Genomic DNA, 21,140 nt, shown 5'->3' with positions numbered 1-21,140 from the left:
CTTTAAACCATAATACGTGACACCCCATATTTATACATAGTCATAGACACACATAAATATGTATGTATCCATAGCTACGCTTTCATTCTTCTGTGTACATGAGTATTCAAATGTGAGCACATCCATGCTAAGATATCTCTATCGAAACTGAAATCCAAAAATATGGCAAGCAAGGGCTAATCCTTGTGGAGAAGGTCATGGGTTACTCAGGTCTACTTGGGCAGGAAGCCCTTAAAAGGAGCAGCTGGTTTTAGTCCTCACCCATCACCACTGTAGTCATCCAATCTGAAACAAGTCTGGGCAGAGAGAGGAGGCAGGCAATGCTGGGGCCAAGGGAGAAGCCGTGTTGCATGACAACAAGAACAATATTTAGGAAAGGCAGGAATAAAGTAGTTCCCAGAAACAGCAAACAAGGAGTTGATGAACAGCTCTAACTCACATGCTATCTCTATGGGATACAGCCCTGGTGTAAACAGCCCAGGCCACTTGCAGGTTGTGCAAATCAGAGTCCTGGTGGCTGGGCTATACCAGACCCGGCAGACAGGAGCGTAAATAAGAAAAGACTGGAGACAAATGCATATGTGTGCTGGATGAGGAGGGAAGAGGTTACGTGGTAATGAATAGACCTTGGACTCAATGCTCCCAAGGATTAAAAGGATGCCCAAATTTCTCCATATTTTTGAAGGGGAGACAGTGTGACTGTCCCCAGGATACAACCTAGTCAAGAAGTCAAGTCACAGATTTTATCACTCCCAGAACCTCTCCCCGTCAGCATGGGTGAGCATTAATTAGATTCACACCTCAGTGTGCCCACTGATCTCAGGCCAACCACACTTCTTCAAGCAACTTGCACAGAAGAAGCGAGTTTTCTCCATGAACCATGCAGGTCAGTGCCGGTAAGGACTTTTCTCACAGCAACATACCCAGAATCACCTCTGTGGTTCTTTCAACATCTCAGCAAGTGTTAAGTGACTAAGACATCAGAATTCCTGGCCATCTCTCAGCAGAAATCTGCAGAGAAGCCCATGTTTTATAGATTTTCAAATGCCCTTCTTACCCTATCCTCTGTAACAATGAGACATTCTTCAATGTCTTACGTATCACGGGCAAGAGACCCAAGTTTTCCAAACTATATTCCGTGGAGCTCTAGTTCACTAGATGGTATAAGGTATTATGTGAATAAAGAGATTCTGTGGCCAAGTCACTTTGTAAACACGAATATCAGCTTGCTTTATTGCGGGGCTCTGCTGAGCACATACGACTCTTTGTACCTAGTTAATTCCCACATCCCCCAAATGTATTTCATCAAAATATCCTAGGTTTTGTTTATTTCTGCTGAATGTCTTTTAGGATTAGGATGCCATGAAAGCTTGGGAAAATGCCAGGCTGGACAATCAACTCTCTCTACAGATTACAAGAGCCTTTGGGAAAAGGACTTGTCTTACTCATCACAGTATCTCCAGCACCCAAGATCATTCCTAGCGCCATAGGTGCTTGATACAGTTTGTTGAATAAAGACATGAATGTGGACACATGAGGCATGTGTGATTCCCAGGGGAAAGGTTATTTGTGACAAGGACTGATGTTAGAAATGGCTCATGCTGTGACCTTTTGGAGTTTTTTTTTTTTTTTTTTTTTTTTGGTCTTTTTGTCTTTTTAGGGCCGCATCCACGGCATATGGAGGTTCCCAGGCTAGGGGTCGAATCAGAGCTACAGCCGCTGGTCTGCACCACAGCTCACAGCAACACCAGATCCTTAACCCACTGAGCAAGGCCAGGGATTGAACCTGAGTCCTGACGCATACTCATCAGGTTCATGAACCACTGAGCCACAACAGAAACTCCATGGGGTTTCTATTTTACAGTACAGGGAATCTGTTGGGTCAGTGACTGCTGTATATTTTTTGCGTTTTGGTTAGTGCAGTTTGTTTCTCATTTCCATAAAGGCTTGGGAGGCTCACTGGTTCTGTTCTAGAAGGAGGCAGTTAACCACCCACTGGGAGGCAGAAAGCCAGACCAAGAGGTCCAGCAATAAAGATTCTTTATACCAGCCAAGCCCTCCCTCCTGCTGATATCAAGGGATCGGAGTGGTATACTGAAAAATATGGGAGTAGGTTCCCAGCTAGAAGCTAAGCTCAGGCCCCTTGCCCTGGGACATCTCAGGTGTGATACAGGGGATTCACAGATCATCTTCAAAGGAAGCCTATGAAGTCAATGGACATGGAACTGGATTTGAAAAACACTGACACTTTAGTTCCTCAGATGAGTTGATTTGAAGCAAACCTGGCCAACATCCCTCCTCCACTCAGTGCTTTTCCATTAAACTGGTTGGAAATTTATTGAACCAACCATCAGTTCAGCTTATGAGGACAACTGCTGTGTCTCCCCATGAGCTAAAGTTGCCTGAATGTGTTCCTCGCTCTGTGCTGGCAGCAGCAGCGCTGGTTTTCAAATCACCAAACCAACTGACCAGACTTCCCCTTACACCGAGCTTGCTGCCAAACCACTGACTCAACCCGCTGAGACAGCCAGAACCTCAGAGCAGGCGGTGATAAAGATGCCTACACTGCAGGAATAAAGGCACTCCCCCAATTCCAGCGGCAAAGCGGTGACAGAACTGTGTGTCTTCATTTGCTACTCAGCCCAGAGGGACACTTCTTTTAACCACAAGACATTAGTGTCCAGTCAACAGCAGCTCCTCAAAGTTGAAACGAACTGGTTAAAACTCATCTTAGTATTAATGGGAGGGCATCCCATCTCCATCCCCTGCAATATCCATCAACTGTCTTATGCCAAAAAAGAAAAGAGAGAGAAAAAAAATGCCTCCTTTTATACATTCCAGGCCGGCTCCCCCTGTTCTACAGCCTAAGAGTTTGCACACTGACCATCTTGACAGAGTTAATTCATCAAGGAGCAGGGTTATCCATTGTCAGGACCAGGCTTGCAAGATGCCTCATCCTTAATTCTGTCCCCATGCAAAGAGACATGGGTTTTTTTTTTGTTTTGTTTTTGTTTTTGTTTTTGTTTTGTTTTTTTTGCTTTGCTTTATGGGCTGTGCCTGGGATATGTGGAAATTCCTGGGCTAGTGGTTGAATCGAGCTACAGCTGCCAGCCTATGCCACAGACACACAGGGTCCAAGCCATGTCTGTGACCTACACCACAGCTTACGGCAATGCCGGATCCTTAACCCACTGAGCAAGGCTAGGGATCGAACCCCCATCTTCATGGACACTAGTTGGATTTGCTACAGCTGAGCCACAACAGGAACTCCTAGACATGGGATGTTGCTTATACAAGTTGACTATGGGGCAAAGACATCTCACATCCCATGTCTAATGAGAATGAGATGTATGCTCCTATGGACAGCTATCCCCACAATCAGTGGGATTCACCATCTGCTGAAGGCCTATTTCCTTCAGAAAATAGCTCCTCTGGGTTTCCAAGTGGTCCCCCTGGGGCTGTGGATGTCTCTCTTCTGTCTCCCATGTCCACTCTGCCTCCACCATAGTGAGCACCTGACCATACCGAGGCCATTCCAAGGACTTGGAATGTCCAGAGGACAACCAGAATTCTTTATGAATGCCATGGTGTTAATGATTTGGCCAAAAGACAGCCAGCAGATGTATTGTCATGAGACCTGCTGCCTGCTAGGACACGGTTGTGTAGTATTTCAGTGTGTGCACTTTGGGGTCAGACTGGGTTCAAAGCATGGACGTCCAGCTCTGTGACCTGGACAGGTATGGTACCTCTCTCTCTCTCAGTTCCCTCTGTGTGAATTAGGGATAAAAGCCCTACTACTTACCTCCTAGGCTGGTTGTGAGGATTCAGTAAATAGCTGTAAGGCATATAGATATTTACCACAAACTCAGTAGATTATTTGGGATCTGGTCCCTTAGGCGTGATAGAATGGGAGCCCCTTCAGAGAAGCCCACTGTTGGTGTTTCCGGCATCACCGGTGATGAGTTTGATGTGCAGCCCTACCTACTCCATTGTCAACCCACATGGGCTCTGTGTCCATTTTACAAATAACAACCAAGAACAATGAAAGGAGTCAGGTTGTTGGGGGGGGGTGTTGGGGGAGAGATACAAAATCCCATTAGTTAAGAAAGTGGAAAGTTTCCAGCCAACACCAATTCTCTGCCTTCCCTGAGTGGTTTTGTTTATAGAGATGAGATTGAGTTTGCCTTGCATCTTTGTTCTTTCTCTCCATTATCGACCTAACGCTTTGGTCCAGATCTTGTGATGACTGACAAACAGAACTCCTTAAACACAGACCAGGCTTGGAATCTGATAGACTCTCTGCCACTGATCTGGCAGCTTTCAAAGCCCCAGCTGGCCTCTGGAACTAGAATGTGTAAACACTGCTTTTCCCTCCCCATGAAAATAAAGTAAGGGGAGAGGGAGCTGGGCTCTTGTGACCCTCAAATATCCCTGAAGTGAGGGTGGCAGCCACCCCCCCCCCACAGGTAGGAGGAGCAGGGCACTAGCTTCCCTCATTTATCATCGAGAGGCACTTTCTCCAATGTGCACAGACCCCAAATCGACTGCAGCTTCTAGAGCTGGGCTCAGGGGAGGCAGGTAGAGAGCTTTTTTCTTGCATCGGGATTGCCCACCCCTAGGAGGGCAGATGGAAATAATTTTCTGACTTAAGGCCAATCATCAGGTCCTCCAGACGCCATTATCTCAGCCACTGCTGTCTAGCCGGATATAGTTACGTTTAGGTGGAACACACGGTCTCTGCCATTCCAAAGCCCTCCCTAAGGCTTCTGGATATTTCTAAGGGACTTATATGCTCCAGGTCACCTCTGCCCCGGGTCCAAAGTGCTTTGTCCCCAGCTTATTGACCCAGACATAACACCCAGCATCACCAAAAGCTTACGCTCGAGGACACTCAGGAGAATAAAACATTTCGCCGAAGAATTGGTCATAGAGGTGAGATTAGGTCCCATAAAACACACAAGCTAAACTATATTTACATTCCTTCTTTTAAAAGTCCTGTCTGCTACAGAACGCTCACTTGTGTTTCTTCCCATTCAGCACCCAGCCTTCCTACTTTCACTCTTTGTTTCCCATCCCTCCCAGGAATGGAGATCAAGAATCAAATGCCAATTTCATATATATATACATTTATGTATGCACACACACACACACACACACACACACATATATATATATATATATATATATATGACAGGTCCCTTTGTTGTACAGCAGAAATTGACAGAACATTTTAAGTCAAGTATAGGTCAATAGAAAAAATGTTAAATACTACTAATAAAAAAACCCCTCAGTGCAGTCGAGACTAGCAGGTAACATATGTGTGGGTGGAGAAGGTGGGGTGTCAGGCCAGAGAGAGGACCCAGACTAACTCAAAGCATTCAGGTTCAAAACATTTTTAAGCACTGCATCCTACGAAATACTTCTGCAGACCTTCCACCCAAAGGTGGCCAGTTGGCAGTCCTTCGGCACGACAGTCTCGCTCTCTGCCAGAACCATTCCAGACAGAGCAACAGCGCCACCAAAACTGGAGCCGTGAGCAAGGACCCTCTCCTGCCATGTTTGTCCTGAAGTTATGCTATGATTACATGTACATCAGCATATAATACTGGTAGATGTGCGAGTTTAAGTCAGTTGGGTACCAGGTGAGCTCGAGCTCGGGAATTAAGACAGCCCGGGCTCATCCCAGGCTCCACTAATCTGCCTTTGTTTTCTTTTATATCATATCGCAGCAAAATGTCAATAACATACATTTACTACTTAATCACTTTTAAGTGTGCGGCTCAGTGGCTTGTCGCCACTAACCATCACCACTCTCCATCTCCTGGATGGTTTCATCAGCCCACAGTGAAATTCTGCACCCATTCAACACGAACTCCTCCATCCCTCCTCCACAGCCCCTGGTCTCCTCTGCACTACTTTCTGCCTCTACGGAGCTGATCACTTTAGGCACCTCATATAAATGGAATTATACAGTATTTGTCCTTTGGGGTCTGGTTTCTTTCACTACATAATGTTTTCAAGGTTCCTCCAAGTTGTAGCATGTATCAGAACTTCATTCCTTTCTAAGGCTAAGAGTCCATTGTATGTACATACCACATTCTGTTTATCCATTGACGGACATTTGGGAATCACACTGGCATACACATATCTCCTTGGGTTCCTGCTTTCACTTATCTTGTGCATATACCCAGAAGTGGAATTGCTAGATCAAACGTTGTGAGGAACCAAGCCTGGGTGTGCCTGAACCAGTCACAGAACCTTTCTAAACCTTATGTGTAAAACAGGGAGAATAACAGCACCCCTTGCTTTTGACTCAAACACTGGGCGCATCATACATGCTCACAGAGGTTTCCCTCATCTTCCTCTGAATTTGAGGTACTCCAACTAAATGAATACCTCAACTAACTCTACAGTCACTCCCAGCTCCCCAAACCCATGATCCCACCATCAAATTATTTCCCTGTTGGGACGAGCTAGGACTTCTCAGAATATATATCAGGAAAACACCCTCTTCGTGGTCCCCACAAAAACCCATTCCTGCCAAGACGGTCCAATTTTCATAGCTCGCTCTGTGGAATTTGCTAACGCATCCCATTATAAACCAACATCTAATTTTTCTTGCCACTCCTTCCCCCTCGCTCTCTTTCCACATTCCATTTCTCAGCTGGCTGCTCCTGCCCACTGAATATCTGTGCTTCAAATTATCTTCCCCGGTTGCCCTGACGCTCATTCCCCACCAGTTAATGTCTGCTGGAAGCAGCACTTGTAAGTTATTCATATTAAGGTTTCATTCCCCAGAGTCACATCTTTTAAATGAGTTGTTCCTTTTAGGCAGAATCCTGCTGGCAAGAGCTACTGCTATTTGGTGAAGTCAGTGGAGTTGGGTTTCTCCCCTCACATGCTGTTTATGTTGGGTTATCTCTTGGCCTGATGTTTGGATTTTCATCCTCCAGCACGTGTCCCAGGCCGATGAGCAACAAGCGTCTGCTGTGCCATCCCAGTGGATGTTTATATTTCATCAAATGCTCTTTTTAGAAAAGTAATTAGAGGAAATATGCTCCTAAGCTTTCCTTGATGGGGGCCAGATTGAGAATTCCAGCAGGGAGTGGACTCGCTCATGACTTGAAGAAATATTTTCCTTCTCCACTCCATCCCTCTGTCTACCCTCTAAATGCGCACGCTCCACAATGAAATATCCTTGCTGGACACATGAAGTTGCTCTCCCGTTCAGTCCGCAGCTTGGTTGCCCAGAAACCACACACCCTCCCCGGAAGGTTTTCCACAGCAAAAGGTAAAAGAGATCCTCAGGTCAGGAATAAATTGGTTTTTCAGAGCATGGGCAAGAAAAATGGGGCAGCTGAGCTTCAGTTTTTAACTTTGATGCGTTTGAGCCATCTCACCTGCCACGTTATAAAAAAGGATGCTGACGCAGGGATGGGGACACTAGACCTGGAGCCCTGGTGCTCTGGAAGGAACCAGAACCTCTGGAGTGGCACTTGGGCCACCAAGCCCTGGCAGTTTGGCTCCAGAGATGAAGCAGGGAGGAGTCTTAATGAAAAGTCCCCAACTGACCCCCCCAGGCAAGTGTCTGGGTTTATGGATTGTCAGACCCCCTCCTGGGCTCCTTCTTCCTGCGTAATTGTCTTTGGGCTGCTTCAGATACCACCAAGGGCAAATTCAAATAAAACACTCTCTAGCTTGAGGGTAAATCACCCAGAAGATTTCAAGTGCGGCTGGCAGGCTCCAGGTAGATGGGAAGTATTGACCGAAATGGGGTTTTTGCGTGTGTCCTGGCTTTTTGTTTGTCATGAAGGGATGTGCCCCGATGGTCCAGTTCCCCTTCCACAGTAGTGACTGCAGTGTACGCCCCACCACCTCATTTCCTAGGTTTTACTCTTGGAAACTTGCCAGTTGCTGGCAGCAATGGAGCATCTTCCTCTCAGGCCAAGCACAGGTGACAGGTAGCCCCCACAGAAGGGAAGTAGCAAAGGCTCAGCTTCTCTCTGCTCCTCCGCAAAGCTGCCCTGTTTCATCAGTGTGCACATTTCCACCTGCCCCGACCTTCTGAGGTTTCCCCTTACCTCCCTGACACCTCGCCTCTCCAGCCATCTAAGGACAGAAGCTCCTAAGCAGCCCTCCTTTCCCACTCGTCCCGGGAGCAATTACAGGACAAACCTGCCCTCCCCTTGCTTCTACCCACAGCTGGGTCTGTGTCTCCTCTCAACCTCATTTGCCCCAGGAGCCCATTTGACATGGGGTTTGTGGCTCAGAAAATGACATGTGAAAAACAATGAAGCCACAGCTCTTTCTAAACAAACACTGTGTGTCCCCAGAAACAACTTGCACTCTTCACCTTGGCTGCTGCTGCTTCTTTCTCATTCTTATCGGGAAGGAAGTGTATATACGCTGGGTGAGTACATCCGCCTTGCTGGGGATCTGTTCTGAAGGGTTGTAACTGTAAGATTTCATCAAGCAAGATTCCCCAGGAGGCACCCTTGCTGCAAGCCCTGCTCTTGTTCACCTCTCTCCTTCCCACTCACCTCTGAGGGGGCTTTTTCCAGGGGAAATTTAGCTTTTGCAAGTCAGAGAGGGTGCCTCAGACTGGGTGGATTCCCGGAGGCTGTTTTGTGTGTGTGTGTGTGTTTTTTTTTTAAAGGCTAAAAAAAAGCCCCACAAATAAAGCTGAAGCTGGTACCCCTCCTGAAGCAGTTCAGTCCCACAAGTTGGGATGAAAGAAAAGGGTGTCACATTCTCAGGGAGAAACAGACACTCCAGCATCACCAGCCAAGCCCCCAAGATTATCACTGGAAGCAGCCCTCCCCCCAACCCCCACCCACATCCACACCAGCACCACCTCTTGGGACGCCCCAGCCCTGCCCCCTACCAAGCCCCGGAGGGAAAAGTCCCCTCCTGGGGGGTCCTGAATGCTACTCACAGTACCTCTTGGCAAGGACGAGATGAGAAGGAGCTGCAGGAAAGTGAGCCCCAGCTGCGGCCACCAGCCCAGCTCCATCGTCCCGCGGCGGTGCCCCGAGTGACTGCTGGGGAGGGACCGAGGGAAGCCAGCGGCGCTTACACGGACCTCCCCAAGCCCCAGCTGAGCGGGAGCTCGGGTTTCAGCTCGCCAGGCTCTCCCATCCTCATCTGAGGGGAACCACCTTCAGCCAGAGCGACGTCAGCCCAAACCTCTTCTCTCGGCTGCCGCCTTAACCCTTGCGGAGCCCGGGGAGGTGTGGCAATGCCGGAAGGGCCCCGGGCTGCGTCTGGAAGGGAAGCTGTCACGAAGGAGGCTCCAGTCCAGGTCAGGCTGGTCTCCCAGGCCCGGCTCGGGGAGGGGAGCGGACGGCAGCACCTAGATAGGAGCCGGAGGTAGGTGGGGCGCTCAGGTGAGGCCAGAAGCCCCACACCCTCTCACTCCCACCCAAGCCTGGGATGGGAGGTCCACTGCCTGCCTGCTTGCACCCAGAGTCTGCCGGATTTAAAGCGTGGCCTTAGGGGAGGGGCGCGCTGGTGCTAGGAGGAGAAAAGCAGCCAACCCTCCTCCCCCTCTACCTGTATCCTCAAGCGCTCCTTCCTACTCAGCCTTTGCTCCAGGTGGTCACAGTTTGGAAGCCTTATCCTTTGCCTCTATAGGCTGCTGGGAAAATTCATCTTCCCAGGACTAATGTGAGTTAAGAAACATAAACAGCTCCTGCATATATGCCAGGTAGGGTACCAGGCTCAGAGAGAAAAGAACATCCAGGACACTGCCTCTGTTGTGAGGATGTTCAGACTAGGTCTAGAGGTAGCGAATGACATGCTGAAGAGAGACGAAGGATGCTTTACAAGACAATAGCTAACATTTTTGATCAGTTTTTTCTTTCTTCTTTGTGTGTGTGTGTGTGTGCTTTTTTTAGGGCTGCACCTGCTGTGGCATATGGAGGTTCCCAGGCTAGGGGTCGAATCAGAGCTGTAGCTGCCTGCCTACACCACAGCCACAGCAACGCCAGATCTGAGCTGCATCTACGACCTATACCTGCAGTTCACAGCAACCCTGGATCCTTTAACCCACTGACAAGGGCCAAGGATAGAACCCACATCCTCATGGATACTAGTCGGATTCTTAACTTGCTGAGCCACAAAGGGAACTCTTTAAACAGTTTATATATATATATATATATATATATATCTCAGAACAAAAGCCAACTCGAGGATAAACAATATGTATAGTTTGATGTGGCAGAAAACAGGAAAAGAAACATGTGGTCACCGTGTTTGGATTTTACTCTACAGTTAAAGGAGTGCTCTGCAGGGGGTGCTGCACCCAAAGCAAAGTCCTAGGAAGAAACGTCCCTCCGGTGTCCAGGCTGAAGGATGGAGGAGGCCAAGGCCAGCACACAGAGAAAACAGCTGGGACTATTGATGAGGGCCTGGAGTAAGCAGCAGGCAGTGACAGCTGAAGGGGAAAATGATGGGAGAAACTTAGGGAAGACAGAATCCCGGGACTCAGGACAGATTGGATGGGCAGGAACCCCGACACGGGTGCTCCTCTTGGGGAGAAATTCCTGAATCCCAGCCCTCCTTCTGGGGCCCATGGCAGCCAAGTCTGGGACCAAGAACACAGCAGTCAAATCCCTGACTCACCAACCACTCTCTGAATCTCAATTTTCTCATCTATAAAATGGAAGGAATCATCAGACCTAACTTTGTAGACTAAAGAATTGAATGAGATATTCACAAGGCTCTAAGTCTAGCTCATTCTAAATTCTCAGTAAATATAAATCGTCATCTGTATTATCTCCCAAGAGATCCCATGATGTGGGCCTTCTTTCTCACCCTCCACTTCTCTATCCAGGTGAACTTTATTTAAAATAAGCACCAAGAGTAGCCTTAAAAGGGGGAGGAAAGGCCAAAAGGCAGCACATCTGGGGTGAGGCAGAGGTTAGAAGAGGTCAACCAGCCCTAGTTGCTGGTCAACCAGCCCTAGTCCTTTGGTGATGGGAGTGGGGAGGAGGTGACTTAGTTTCCAAATAACTGCAAGCATTAGAACCTCTCTGGAACCTGTTTGTCCCATCAGCTGACAACACTGATAGGAATGGCGCAGGCGCAGGCACAGGTAGTTGTACAAACCCTGATAAGGAACCACAGACTGAAAGAGAAACAGGGACTTTGGGAGATCATTGTAAGTTAATCACTGCTCAGATCACCGTAAGTTAACGGCTCAGCGGGCCATCAGGCAGGCTGGCTGGACTAGCGGAGGCTGGAGATATGCCTCAGGTCATTGGTCAGGATCTGGTGGGGGCTGCATTCAGGTTCGGACCATGGGCAGGAGTTTAAGGACCCCCCTTCTGCTGATTTGAATAAGCCTATGACCGAATACCAAGGAGGAGCTACTACGCCAAGACAGAGGAAGAGGTGGTCTTTTCCACTCCCCTTGAGTGAAAAAGACTGTAGCCCACTGGATCCTGGGGCAGAGCCTCCTTGCCTGCCTGCTTGCATCTCTCACAAGCGTCCTATCTTGATAAATCTACTTCTTGCCTGTCACTTTGTCTCTCACTGAATTCATTCTGTGCGGAGGCTTGAAGAACCCGAACCTCAGCAAGTCCAGACACTGGGTGAGTGATTCTAATTTAAAATTGTGGATTCGGAGGTCCCATCGTGGCTCAGTGGAAATGAATCTGACTAGCATCCATGAGGATGCAGGTTCCATCCCTGGCCTCGCTCATGGGGTTGGGGAATCTGGCATTGCCGTGAGCTGTGGTGTAGGTTGCAGATGTAGCTCAGATCTGGTGTTGCTGTGGCTGTGGTGTAGGCCGGCAGCTACAGCTCTGATTCGACCCCTAGCCTGGGAACCTCCACGTGCTGAGACAAAAATAAATAAATACGTAAAACTGTGGATTCAAGTCCCAATCTGGGTTTAGGCTGGGTTATTGCCATTAGTGCTATCAGTTTCAATACCACTTCCTTCTTCTTTTGTCGCCCCTCACCCTTACACACTCACCCTGACGCGCGCGCGCGCGCGCGCGCGCGCGCGCATGCGCCCACACACACACACACACACACAGCAGCCTCTTCCCTACAGCAATACACTCCCACCAGGGTGGGGTCCCAGGTGATGAATGTGACTGGCTGCTCCCTAAAGTCTCTGGTGCCAGGTCTTTGCTTCTCCAGGCTTAGGAGGCTGGAAACACATCTATTTCTGGAATGCTCACAGGAGGAATTGGTCTCTACTAGTTTGTTGTCCCTAATCCTGGGTTTGCGAATGTCCTAGGACCATGGAACCTGGAAAGGAATTCTCAAAAAGGGACAGGAGGAGTTCCTGCTGTGGCTCAGTGGTTAACAAATCTGACTAGGAACCATGAGGTTGTGGGTTCGATCCCCAGCCCTAGTGGGTTAAGGATCTGGCGTTGCCATGAGCTGTGGTGTAGGTCGCACACATGGCTCAGAGCCCGAGTTGCTGTGGCTGTGATGTAGGCTGGCAGCTACAGCTCTGATTCAACCCCTAGCCTGGGAACCTCCACATGCCACTGGTACAGCCCTAAAAAGACAAAAGACAAAAAAAAAAAAAAAAAAAAAAAAAAAAAAAGGAACAGGACATATTCCTCTGGGGAACTGAAAGCAGTGATTAGACATTATCTTGTTAAACTTGACAATAAACCTGGGCTGGCAGAGGAAGAGGGAAGCAACGTTACAGAAAAGGTCAGCAGTTTGCCTGAGGTCACACAACCCTACACAAATTTTGTTTTTCCAAAACAATTTAGCTTCCTCTCTTCCCATTAAAGTTAACTCAATTTTCATATTGATAGAGGTTAGTATTATTATTCTAAATCAGGATTCTTGGCCCAGGTTCCAACTTTTTACAGGGCCTCTGAAGCTCTTGAAATGATATGCAAATTTTGCATACTTTTTTTGGAGTAAGAAGGAGCCATGACCTTCTTCCAAGTCTCAAGGGACCTGCACACTCCCAACTTCTGTGGAAACACTGATCTTCAAAAGTTAACATTGAAAAGTTCACCAGATATTTGTTGGGTTTGGGGAAAGTGGTTTTGTACATAGGATTGTTGAGTCTAAGTTATAAGCTTCAAAACAGATATTTGGAGGACCCTCCGCCCCCTTTTTTTTCTATTTTTGCCTTAAGAGCACATGTTCTGGATCACACTGCCCACTGCGGAACTTAGCTGGACACCTGTGTACACCTGAGCAGATTATTCACCTATGACGGCTGTAGTTTTCTCATCATTAAGTGGAAAGAGTAATGGTGCCTGCTTCCCTCAGACTGGAGTAAAGAGCTCAGAAGTGCCTAAAGTATACTAAGTACCCAGTGAACATTAGCTATTTTTATTCGGGTTCTCTCAGCCTCCTGCCCTCACCTGCTCCACCCACTTCTGGGAGGAATAAATCACTAGAAAGGCTCTGGGTGAAGAAGGCCAAGTGTCATGCTGGGAAGTAGAGAATGATACCTGGAATTAAGAATTATCTACTTCTCATCGGCACACAGAAATCAACAATTGCCTGTAGTGGATGGAGCTGGGCCACCCATTTAATTACAAGTCACAATCCCCACTAATTTTCACATGGAAGGATGAGGCACGCTAACAAAACCTGTACCCTTTTCAGTGCCACGGGGAGCCTGACTGCATGCAAATACACAGAAAGAAGGCGGGAAGGCAAGAAGGCTGTCTCATGAATGCCAGCAGCTCCCCAGTCTCCACACTGTAATATTTTCAGCTCAGCAGCTGAGCAGTGACCAGAGAGAGGGCAAGCCAGGAGAAAGAGCTGGGGTGGGACAGTCTGCAAGCCTGAGAGAGCATCCCAGACTGCTGGGATTAAGTTGGATTTCCATCAGCTGCATGAAACACACAGTTCAAGTCAATTGGGGCCAGAGGTGGAGAAGGGCAGGTCTGTGGAAAAGACAAGGAGCCCTTCCACCAGAGCCTGCTCTAACTGGCCCACCATGGACGTCCCCAGCCCCAATGAATCTCGGCTGTTCACCTACACACTGGGCAAAAATGTTCTGCCTCCAGGCTGGCTCAGCGCCACTCCCTCCCCCCAGGGAGCCAGGCGAGCGGGTAGGTGAGTCTGTGGTTCTTTCTTTGGCTCTATGTCACAACATTCTTCTTGCTCTATGTCACACTTCATGGCAATTGCTGAAAGCAGAGAGTTTCCCTCCTTCATAGTCAGCACGTTCCTGAATCACTCAGGAAACCTGTTCTTGACTTTCATATGTGTATTTATAAACTTCCATTTAAAGCAATATGTCTGCTCGGCAAGGGAATTGCAGGGCTTTACAAAGAAGACTAGTGAAAACTGCGACCTCAATCCAAGTGACGAGCAGAAGCGTTAGATGCAGTTGAGCCAGTTTGGATGGAGAAAGGACCAAAACGTAGGCTAAGGCAACAGGGTACCATGGCACTGAAAAGGCATATGCCCCAGGGGGATCAAGGCTCTATTATCTACCGGCTATATGAACATGGCCTCGGTGCATTGACCCTTCTGAGCCTCAGTTTCCCATCTGTAAAAGGGAGGTAATAGCTACTTTATAATTCCAGTAAAATTAAAATGAGGCTGGCGTACATAATGGTAGCTCAATCAGTGTTGACTGCTATTATAACTACCTATGAACATCTCTATCCAATATTAGTGTTTCATTTTGAAATGAAACTAAATAAGTACCATTTTCCTCAGATCTGGTGATGTAAGTTAGATTATATTCCTATATTGATTTGAAGCCAATACGTGTCTGAAAAATACATTGCCTTATACATTTATGCTTCCAGTTGGAGGCCTGGGGTAGAGTGTGCATTTGTTCAAAGACAAACTGAGAGGCCTGTCCTGCATGGACCCTGCCCAGGTGCTAGAGAAAAAAATTATTCTGACATCTGTTAAAGATGCTAAGGAAGACTTTATTCAAGGGACTCCTGTAATGGGTTTTTGCAGGAAGGGAAAGAGATCAGGCTCAATTCTAAATACAACAAGGAAAAGTGGGGATTTGTCACCCAGGAGCAGGGTGGGGTCAGCAGATGGGAAATTACTAATTACTAAGAGGAAACATTAGGAGTAAGGGGGGATTCTCACTGATCCGACTGAACGGGATTCTTCCTGAAGACTGTTAGAGTGATCGGATATCAGCCAGGAGAGGGTGAAGGATGAGGAATTGAGTCAGCTATCCACAGTGATCAGATATCAGATAGCAGGAGATTCTCACTAACCTGACTTAGCAGGATTCTTGCTCTTGAGGACTATACCCAAGGGCAGGGCCTGGTCAAGAAAAGGCTTAAAGTCTGTTTAAGGAGCAAGTCTGTCACAGGATCCACAAAATCCCCTGGAAAGTCCTTGCATTGAATGTCTGGTTCAATCTTGCCACATTGTTCAGTGGGATAAATAGGATTGTATATAAAGTAACTTGTCTCCGTCTACGGAAGGAAGGAAAGCAGAAAGCAAAGTAAAAAGCATCCATTCACTCATTCAATATGATATATGGCATGTCTGCTATGTGCCAGACATCATCTCAAGTCTTTGGAATATGGCTGTGAACAAAACCTGTATGGTCCCTCACCTCGCAGATTTGCAGACCAGACGGCCCTGAAACATTGGGCATATGTGATCGCGCCATGAGTGAGGACAGAACATTTCAGAAGCAATTAACCAGGAGGTCCAATCTGGTTTGAAGGTCAGAAAAGTTTCCCTGAGGAAGTGACACTGAACTTCAGATCTAAAGAAACCCAGAAGGAGGGGACAGAAGAGAGGACAATAGATGAGGAGGACCACGTAATGAGGCTAGAGCTGCTGCAGGCCTTGAAAACCATGCTCTTTGTTGTGAAGGGTCATGGGAAAGAACTTGAGGGCCAGTGACTGGATCAGATGTGTGCCTCAGACTTGCTCTCTCCGACTACATCCAGCATCCAACAGGATGGAGAGAGGGGGCTTGATCTGAGAGGCACAAGGGAGGTGTAAAAGGATGGGATCAGGAGTGCCCACTGTGGTGCAGTGGGTTAAGAATCTGACTGCAGCAGCTTGGGTCACTGCAGAGGTGCTGGTTCAATCCCCAGCTCAGTGCAGTGGGTTAAGGATTTGGCGGTGCCATAGCTGTGATGCAGGTTGCAGCTGTAGCTGAGATTCAACCCCTGGCCCAGAACTTGCACATGCCATGGGTACGGCCATAAAAAGAAAAAAGAAAAGAAAAGGATGGGATCAGTGATGATGGTGTATTGAGGATAAAGGTGAGGAGCAGTCAAAAGCAACTCCAGTTGATGACCTTGTGGATGCTGGCGGGTGTGTGGGGCTGTGCTGTGCACCTCGGTCTCTCTCCCCCCCGACCCCCACCCAATCCCTCTCAGAAGCACCTAGCTAAGCTACTCCCAGATTCCTGATCCTCAGAAACTAGGCAAGATAATAAACTATGTTGTTTTAAGATACTAAATTTGTTAAACAGCAGTAAATTACTAATACAAAAGATTTCTGAACTGGGTGAATGGGAGTCTAGACACTTGGTAAACCTGCAGCCAAATGAAAATTGTTAGGGAGTCACAGCCTAACTGAAAGAAGCTTCCAACCATATGGCAACAAACCCAATTCATGTGGCTTAAACAATAAAGAACCACATTACCTTGTATCACAATAAGTCCAAAGTAGGATAGCTCAGAGTTAATTCTGTGGTGCAACAACAGTGTTAAATCGTGTTACTTAAATAGATCCAAATTACCTATATATATATATGCTATGCATGCATGTATATAAAATCTGGGGACACATAAAAATAGTATATGTTGCGCATGAAAAGACGCTCAACATTGCTAATTATTAGAGAAATGCAAATCAAAACTACAATGAGGTATCAACTCACAGCAGTCAGAATGGCCATTGTCAAAAAGTCTATAAACAATAAATGCTGGAGAGGGTATGGGAGAAAAAGGAACCCTTCTACACTGCTTGTGGGAATGTAATTGGTACAACCACTATGGAGAACAGTATGAGGTTACTTAAAAAAACAAAAATAGAGCTACTATATGATCCAGCAATCCCACTCTTGGGTGTATATCCTGAGAAAACTCTAATTTGAAAAGATAGTTACACACCAATATTCAGAGCTGCACTATTTACAACAGCCAAGACATGAAAGCAAGCTAAATGTCCATCAACAGAGGATTGGCTAAAGAAGATGTGGTACATCTATACAATGGAATATTACTCAGCCATAAAAGAGTGAAATAATGCCATTTGCAGCAACATGGATGAACCTAGAGATTATCAAACTAAGTGATGTCAGTCAAAGACAAATATTATATGATATCACTTATATATGGAATCTAAAAAATAACACAAATGAACTTATTTACAAAACAGAAACAGACTCACATACATAGAAGACAAACGTATGGTTACCAAAGGGGAAGGTGGGGCAGGGATAAATTAGGAGTACAGGATTAACAGACACACACTACTACATATAAAAATATATAAACAACAAGGCTTTAGTATATATCACAGAGAACTATATTCAATATGTTGTAATAACCTATAATGGAAAAGAACCCAAAAATAGAATGTGTGTGTGTGTGTGTGTGTGTGGTACAGATATATACACATATACAGACATATATATATCTGGATCACCTTGCTATACAGCTAAAACTAACACAACATTGTAAACCAACTATACTTCAATCAAAAACAGCATATGTTGTCTGTGAATACAAACACATAATGTTAAACTATTAGAGCATATGCAGAAAGCAGTCACTACTGAAAAGCAAGGATGTTATAAAATTATAAAACGTGAGACATGAAACATCAGCTAAAATATAAAACAAGAGAATGAGAAATCAAAGCAACGGAAGCCACATGTTAACATCTGTCTGTCTTTATGACTAGTACACAGGGATCTGTTATTGCCTGGAATATTTCTGTACGTCTGGAGTATTAATAATTATATCAGTATTTTATAGTGCTATCAAGTAGCTACCAAAAAAGAAAGGGACAGGTAGGAAACTACTTTCCATGGACAGAGAAGACAAGCATTTGTTCTTTAAGGAAACATTTTGGGTGTCTGCTCTGTCTCAGGCACATTCTAGGCTATGGGGAAAGCACAGTGAATAGGACAGAAGGACTTCTGTTTTCAAGGAGCTTACACCCTACTGGGAAAAGACACATGACAAACAAAGCAGAGAATGTCAGATGGGACATTCCAGTGCCATGCTGGAAATGAAACAGAGGAGTATGATAGCAGTGACGAAGGAAGGTGCTTTAGTTTGTGGAATCAGAGCAGGCCTCTCTGAGAAGATGACATTTAAGCTGAAACCTAGAATAAAATGCCATGCATGAGAGCATGCGAGGAAAGGACACCCCAGGCAGAGGGAACAGCCAATGCCAAGGCCCTGAGCTGCAATGAGCTGAGGGTGCCTAAGGAACACAAAGAGGCCAGTGTAGCCTACACACAAATACATAACCAACTCCTTAGAAAAAAGGCAAGAGGAAAATCTACTCAATCATTTGTCATTACCTATATGGGGAAAAGAATGGGTATATGTATATGCAAGACTGCTTGACTCTGCTGTACACCTGCAACCAATACAACCTCAAGTCAACTCTACACTGATAAATTTTTTTTAAAAAAGACACAACATTGTAAAGCAACTATAATTTAAAAATGAGGGGAAAAAAAGTACATCCAACAGTAAAATAAATAAAAGGAAGAAATATGAAAGGGGCCAGGAGACAGGTGGGGATGAGCCAATGAATTCACACCGATGTCACCTTACCTTTGGGGCATCAGGGAATTCTTTGAAAATTTCGTGAAATTCGGTGCATCCTAAAAAAATGCTCACATACTGATTTTTGCTTACAATTTCAGGATGTGTGTGGACCCTCTGAAACCTACCCAGAAATGACCTCACTGTGGTGTTTGAACGGAAAGCCACATTATTCCCAGTTGGTGAGTGTGTGGGGGTACCCGATGCAGGACTCCTCTGTAGGGAATATTTGCACTGGTGCTTCCCGCCACGCTGACCAGGAAGTCCTGAATGCTGTATCTACCTGAGGCTCTACTACCCCATCCCCCTGTGGCACCCCCTTACTTCTCACCAGGTCAGACCCGCGGAGGAATCTGAAGGCTCTCCCTGGCTCTCCCCCAGAGGCTTCTCCACGAAGAATTCCGTCCTGCACTTCTAACTCTGCTTGGTGTCTGCTTCCTAGAGGGATCAACCAACACAACTGGTACCAGGAGCAATCAAAAAGAAGAGGTGATAAGAGGAGGTTTGGGTTCTAGATCACTCGTCACACAGCTGGCAAGGAAGGTCCCATCCCAAATGGTGTTGGAGGTATAGATAATTCCTGCCACGAAGTGGCAACTCAGTTGCTAAAAATTTCACAGGTGATTGCTTAGAAGAACAGCCTGGTGGAGGGGAATGCCTGAGTCAGAAGATTCAGGCCTTTGCACATTATGGAGGAAAAACACATTTAAGGACAGTGGAAAAAACTAGTTACTAAGTTGATTTAATGCTCTACAGAGAGATAATGAGAAGTTAGGGCAATTGACAAATTTAAACGCTAAGTGTGAAAGCCAGTAGTCCTCTTTGGTAGCTTCTGCAGTAGGAGGGCGGATACAGTTAAGAGGCAAACTCAGGTTCTGATATTTTTAGTTACCAGGCATCAGAAAGAGTGGAATGCTTCATCAAGGCAAGGTCTACTTTGCTAAGATCAGGGCCCTGCCTGGAAAAAAAAAAATCTCAGACTCCAAAGATTGTGGTTCTATTGACGTCCCTGAATCTTCTGAGCCTTCAGAGATGTATCACCTGTCCTTCTTGAGAGCTAGAACTCCTTCCTGTGGAGGAGTTCTTTGTGGGAAGATACAGCATAGGCTTCACCACAGAAAGAACACAGGTATCCTTCTCAGGCCAGAAAAGAGGGTTACATTCCAGCATAATCCCAATAGAACATGATGGGTTTGATTGGGAAAGAAAGAAACAAACTCCAATGGAGCTGCAGGAATTAGGCAGCATGCGCTAGCACAAGCCAGGGGAATACCTGTGGGACTGGATTTGGAGCGCTCGATCAAGGGGTACTGGACATAAGCCAAAGAATGGATAAGCAAAATTCATCTACTTGGGAGCACTCTGTGTGTGTGTGTGTTTCTTCTTCCTTTTGGGGGGACTGCAAATGGAAGTTCCCAGGCTAGAGGTCAAATTGGAGCTATAGCCACTGGCCTATGCCACAGCCACAGCAGCACCAGATCTGAGCCGCATCTATGATCTATGCCACAGTTCATGGCCATGCCAGATCCTTAACCTACTGAGCGAGGCTAGGGATTGAACCTGCATCTTCATGGATACTATGTCAGGTTCTTAACCCACTGAGCCACAACAGGAACTCCATACTTGGAAGTACTCTTTATGAACACATTTGTAATGCCTTTGCAAGAACCCTAGGGTATGGGCAGATTTGCTGTGAGGTAACTCTTAGAAACATGGAGAAAAAAAAAAAAATAGCCCATGCTGACCAAGTGATAATGCCCGAGGTACTATGGAAACCAGTGGGATTAAACGGCTCAGGGAAGTAGGTATGTTGAATTGGATATATTAGTTCAGAACAGGAAATCCATCAAAAACTATGTTCCACCAAAGGACCTAGAGAACACACCATTAACAAAGGCCAAAAACCATAGGCCTATGGGATGAATATTAGCATTACTAAGACATCCAGCAGTGGCTTTCCTCTACAGGCTAGGGTTGACTATATGAAATAGGTCATAGAACTTGGTTTACTAAGAGCAATGCGAGTGATGAGGCCTCCAAGCAAGAGAGTCTAGGTGATGGATATTAATCACCAGAAATGAGGGGGCCCCACAATTACCATCACAACCAACAAGATTACAGGGGAAACCAAGGGGGCTTGACCCACAAGGAGTTGTAGCTATGGTTAGTAGAACATGGTATCTCTAGAGACAAATGAGATGAGCAGACAAGAGGGTACTGCTTAATATATACAGTCAAAAATGGCAAGAATGGATGAGCATAAGGCTGAGGGTGGTCACCTCAATAGGAAGTTATGAACCTTGCTCAATTCTTAGACCTGAGTCAGTTTTCATGCTCAGAACCTACTGGCTACAGAAGTGGATAGGTCCCCTAAAGGAAGTACAGAACAACACCATGGCAAGTGTATACTAT

General features: G+C 46.4%; 1 protein-coding gene and 1 long non-coding RNA gene across 7 annotated transcripts in view; one reads left to right on the top strand and one right to left on the bottom strand.

Annotated features, from left to right (window-relative positions):
• PAMR1 (peptidase domain containing associated with muscle regeneration 1) overlaps window positions 1-21,140 on the bottom strand; it is a 169,226-nt gene that overhangs the window by 67,938 nt on the left and 80,148 nt on the right. The window contains exon 1 of one of the 6 annotated variants that reach the window (XM_021079914.1): window positions 8,941-9,480. The exons of 3 other annotated variants lie outside the window; for them this stretch is intronic. Coding sequence is in view for 1 of the 3 variants with exons in the window: in NM_001243643.1 (NP_001230572.1) it covers window positions 8,941-9,013 (73 nt within the window). In the remaining 2 variants the exon portion in view is untranslated. 6 annotated transcript variants of the gene reach the window in all.
• LOC110259280 lies at window positions 10,071-19,701 on the top strand. The gene is made up of 2 exons (XR_002341518.1): window positions 10,071-11,594; window positions 18,830-19,701. It is a non-coding gene; the product is annotated as an uncharacterized LOC110259280 (long non-coding RNA).

This window comes from Sus scrofa, chromosome 2 (assembly GCF_000003025.6).
Source record: "Sus scrofa isolate TJ Tabasco breed Duroc chromosome 2, Sscrofa11.1, whole genome shotgun sequence".
Lineage (NCBI taxonomy): Eukaryota > Metazoa > Chordata > Mammalia > Artiodactyla > Suidae > Sus > Sus scrofa.
Note: the sequence above shows the minus strand (reverse complement) of the source record. Positions and strands in the feature narration are given on the sequence as shown.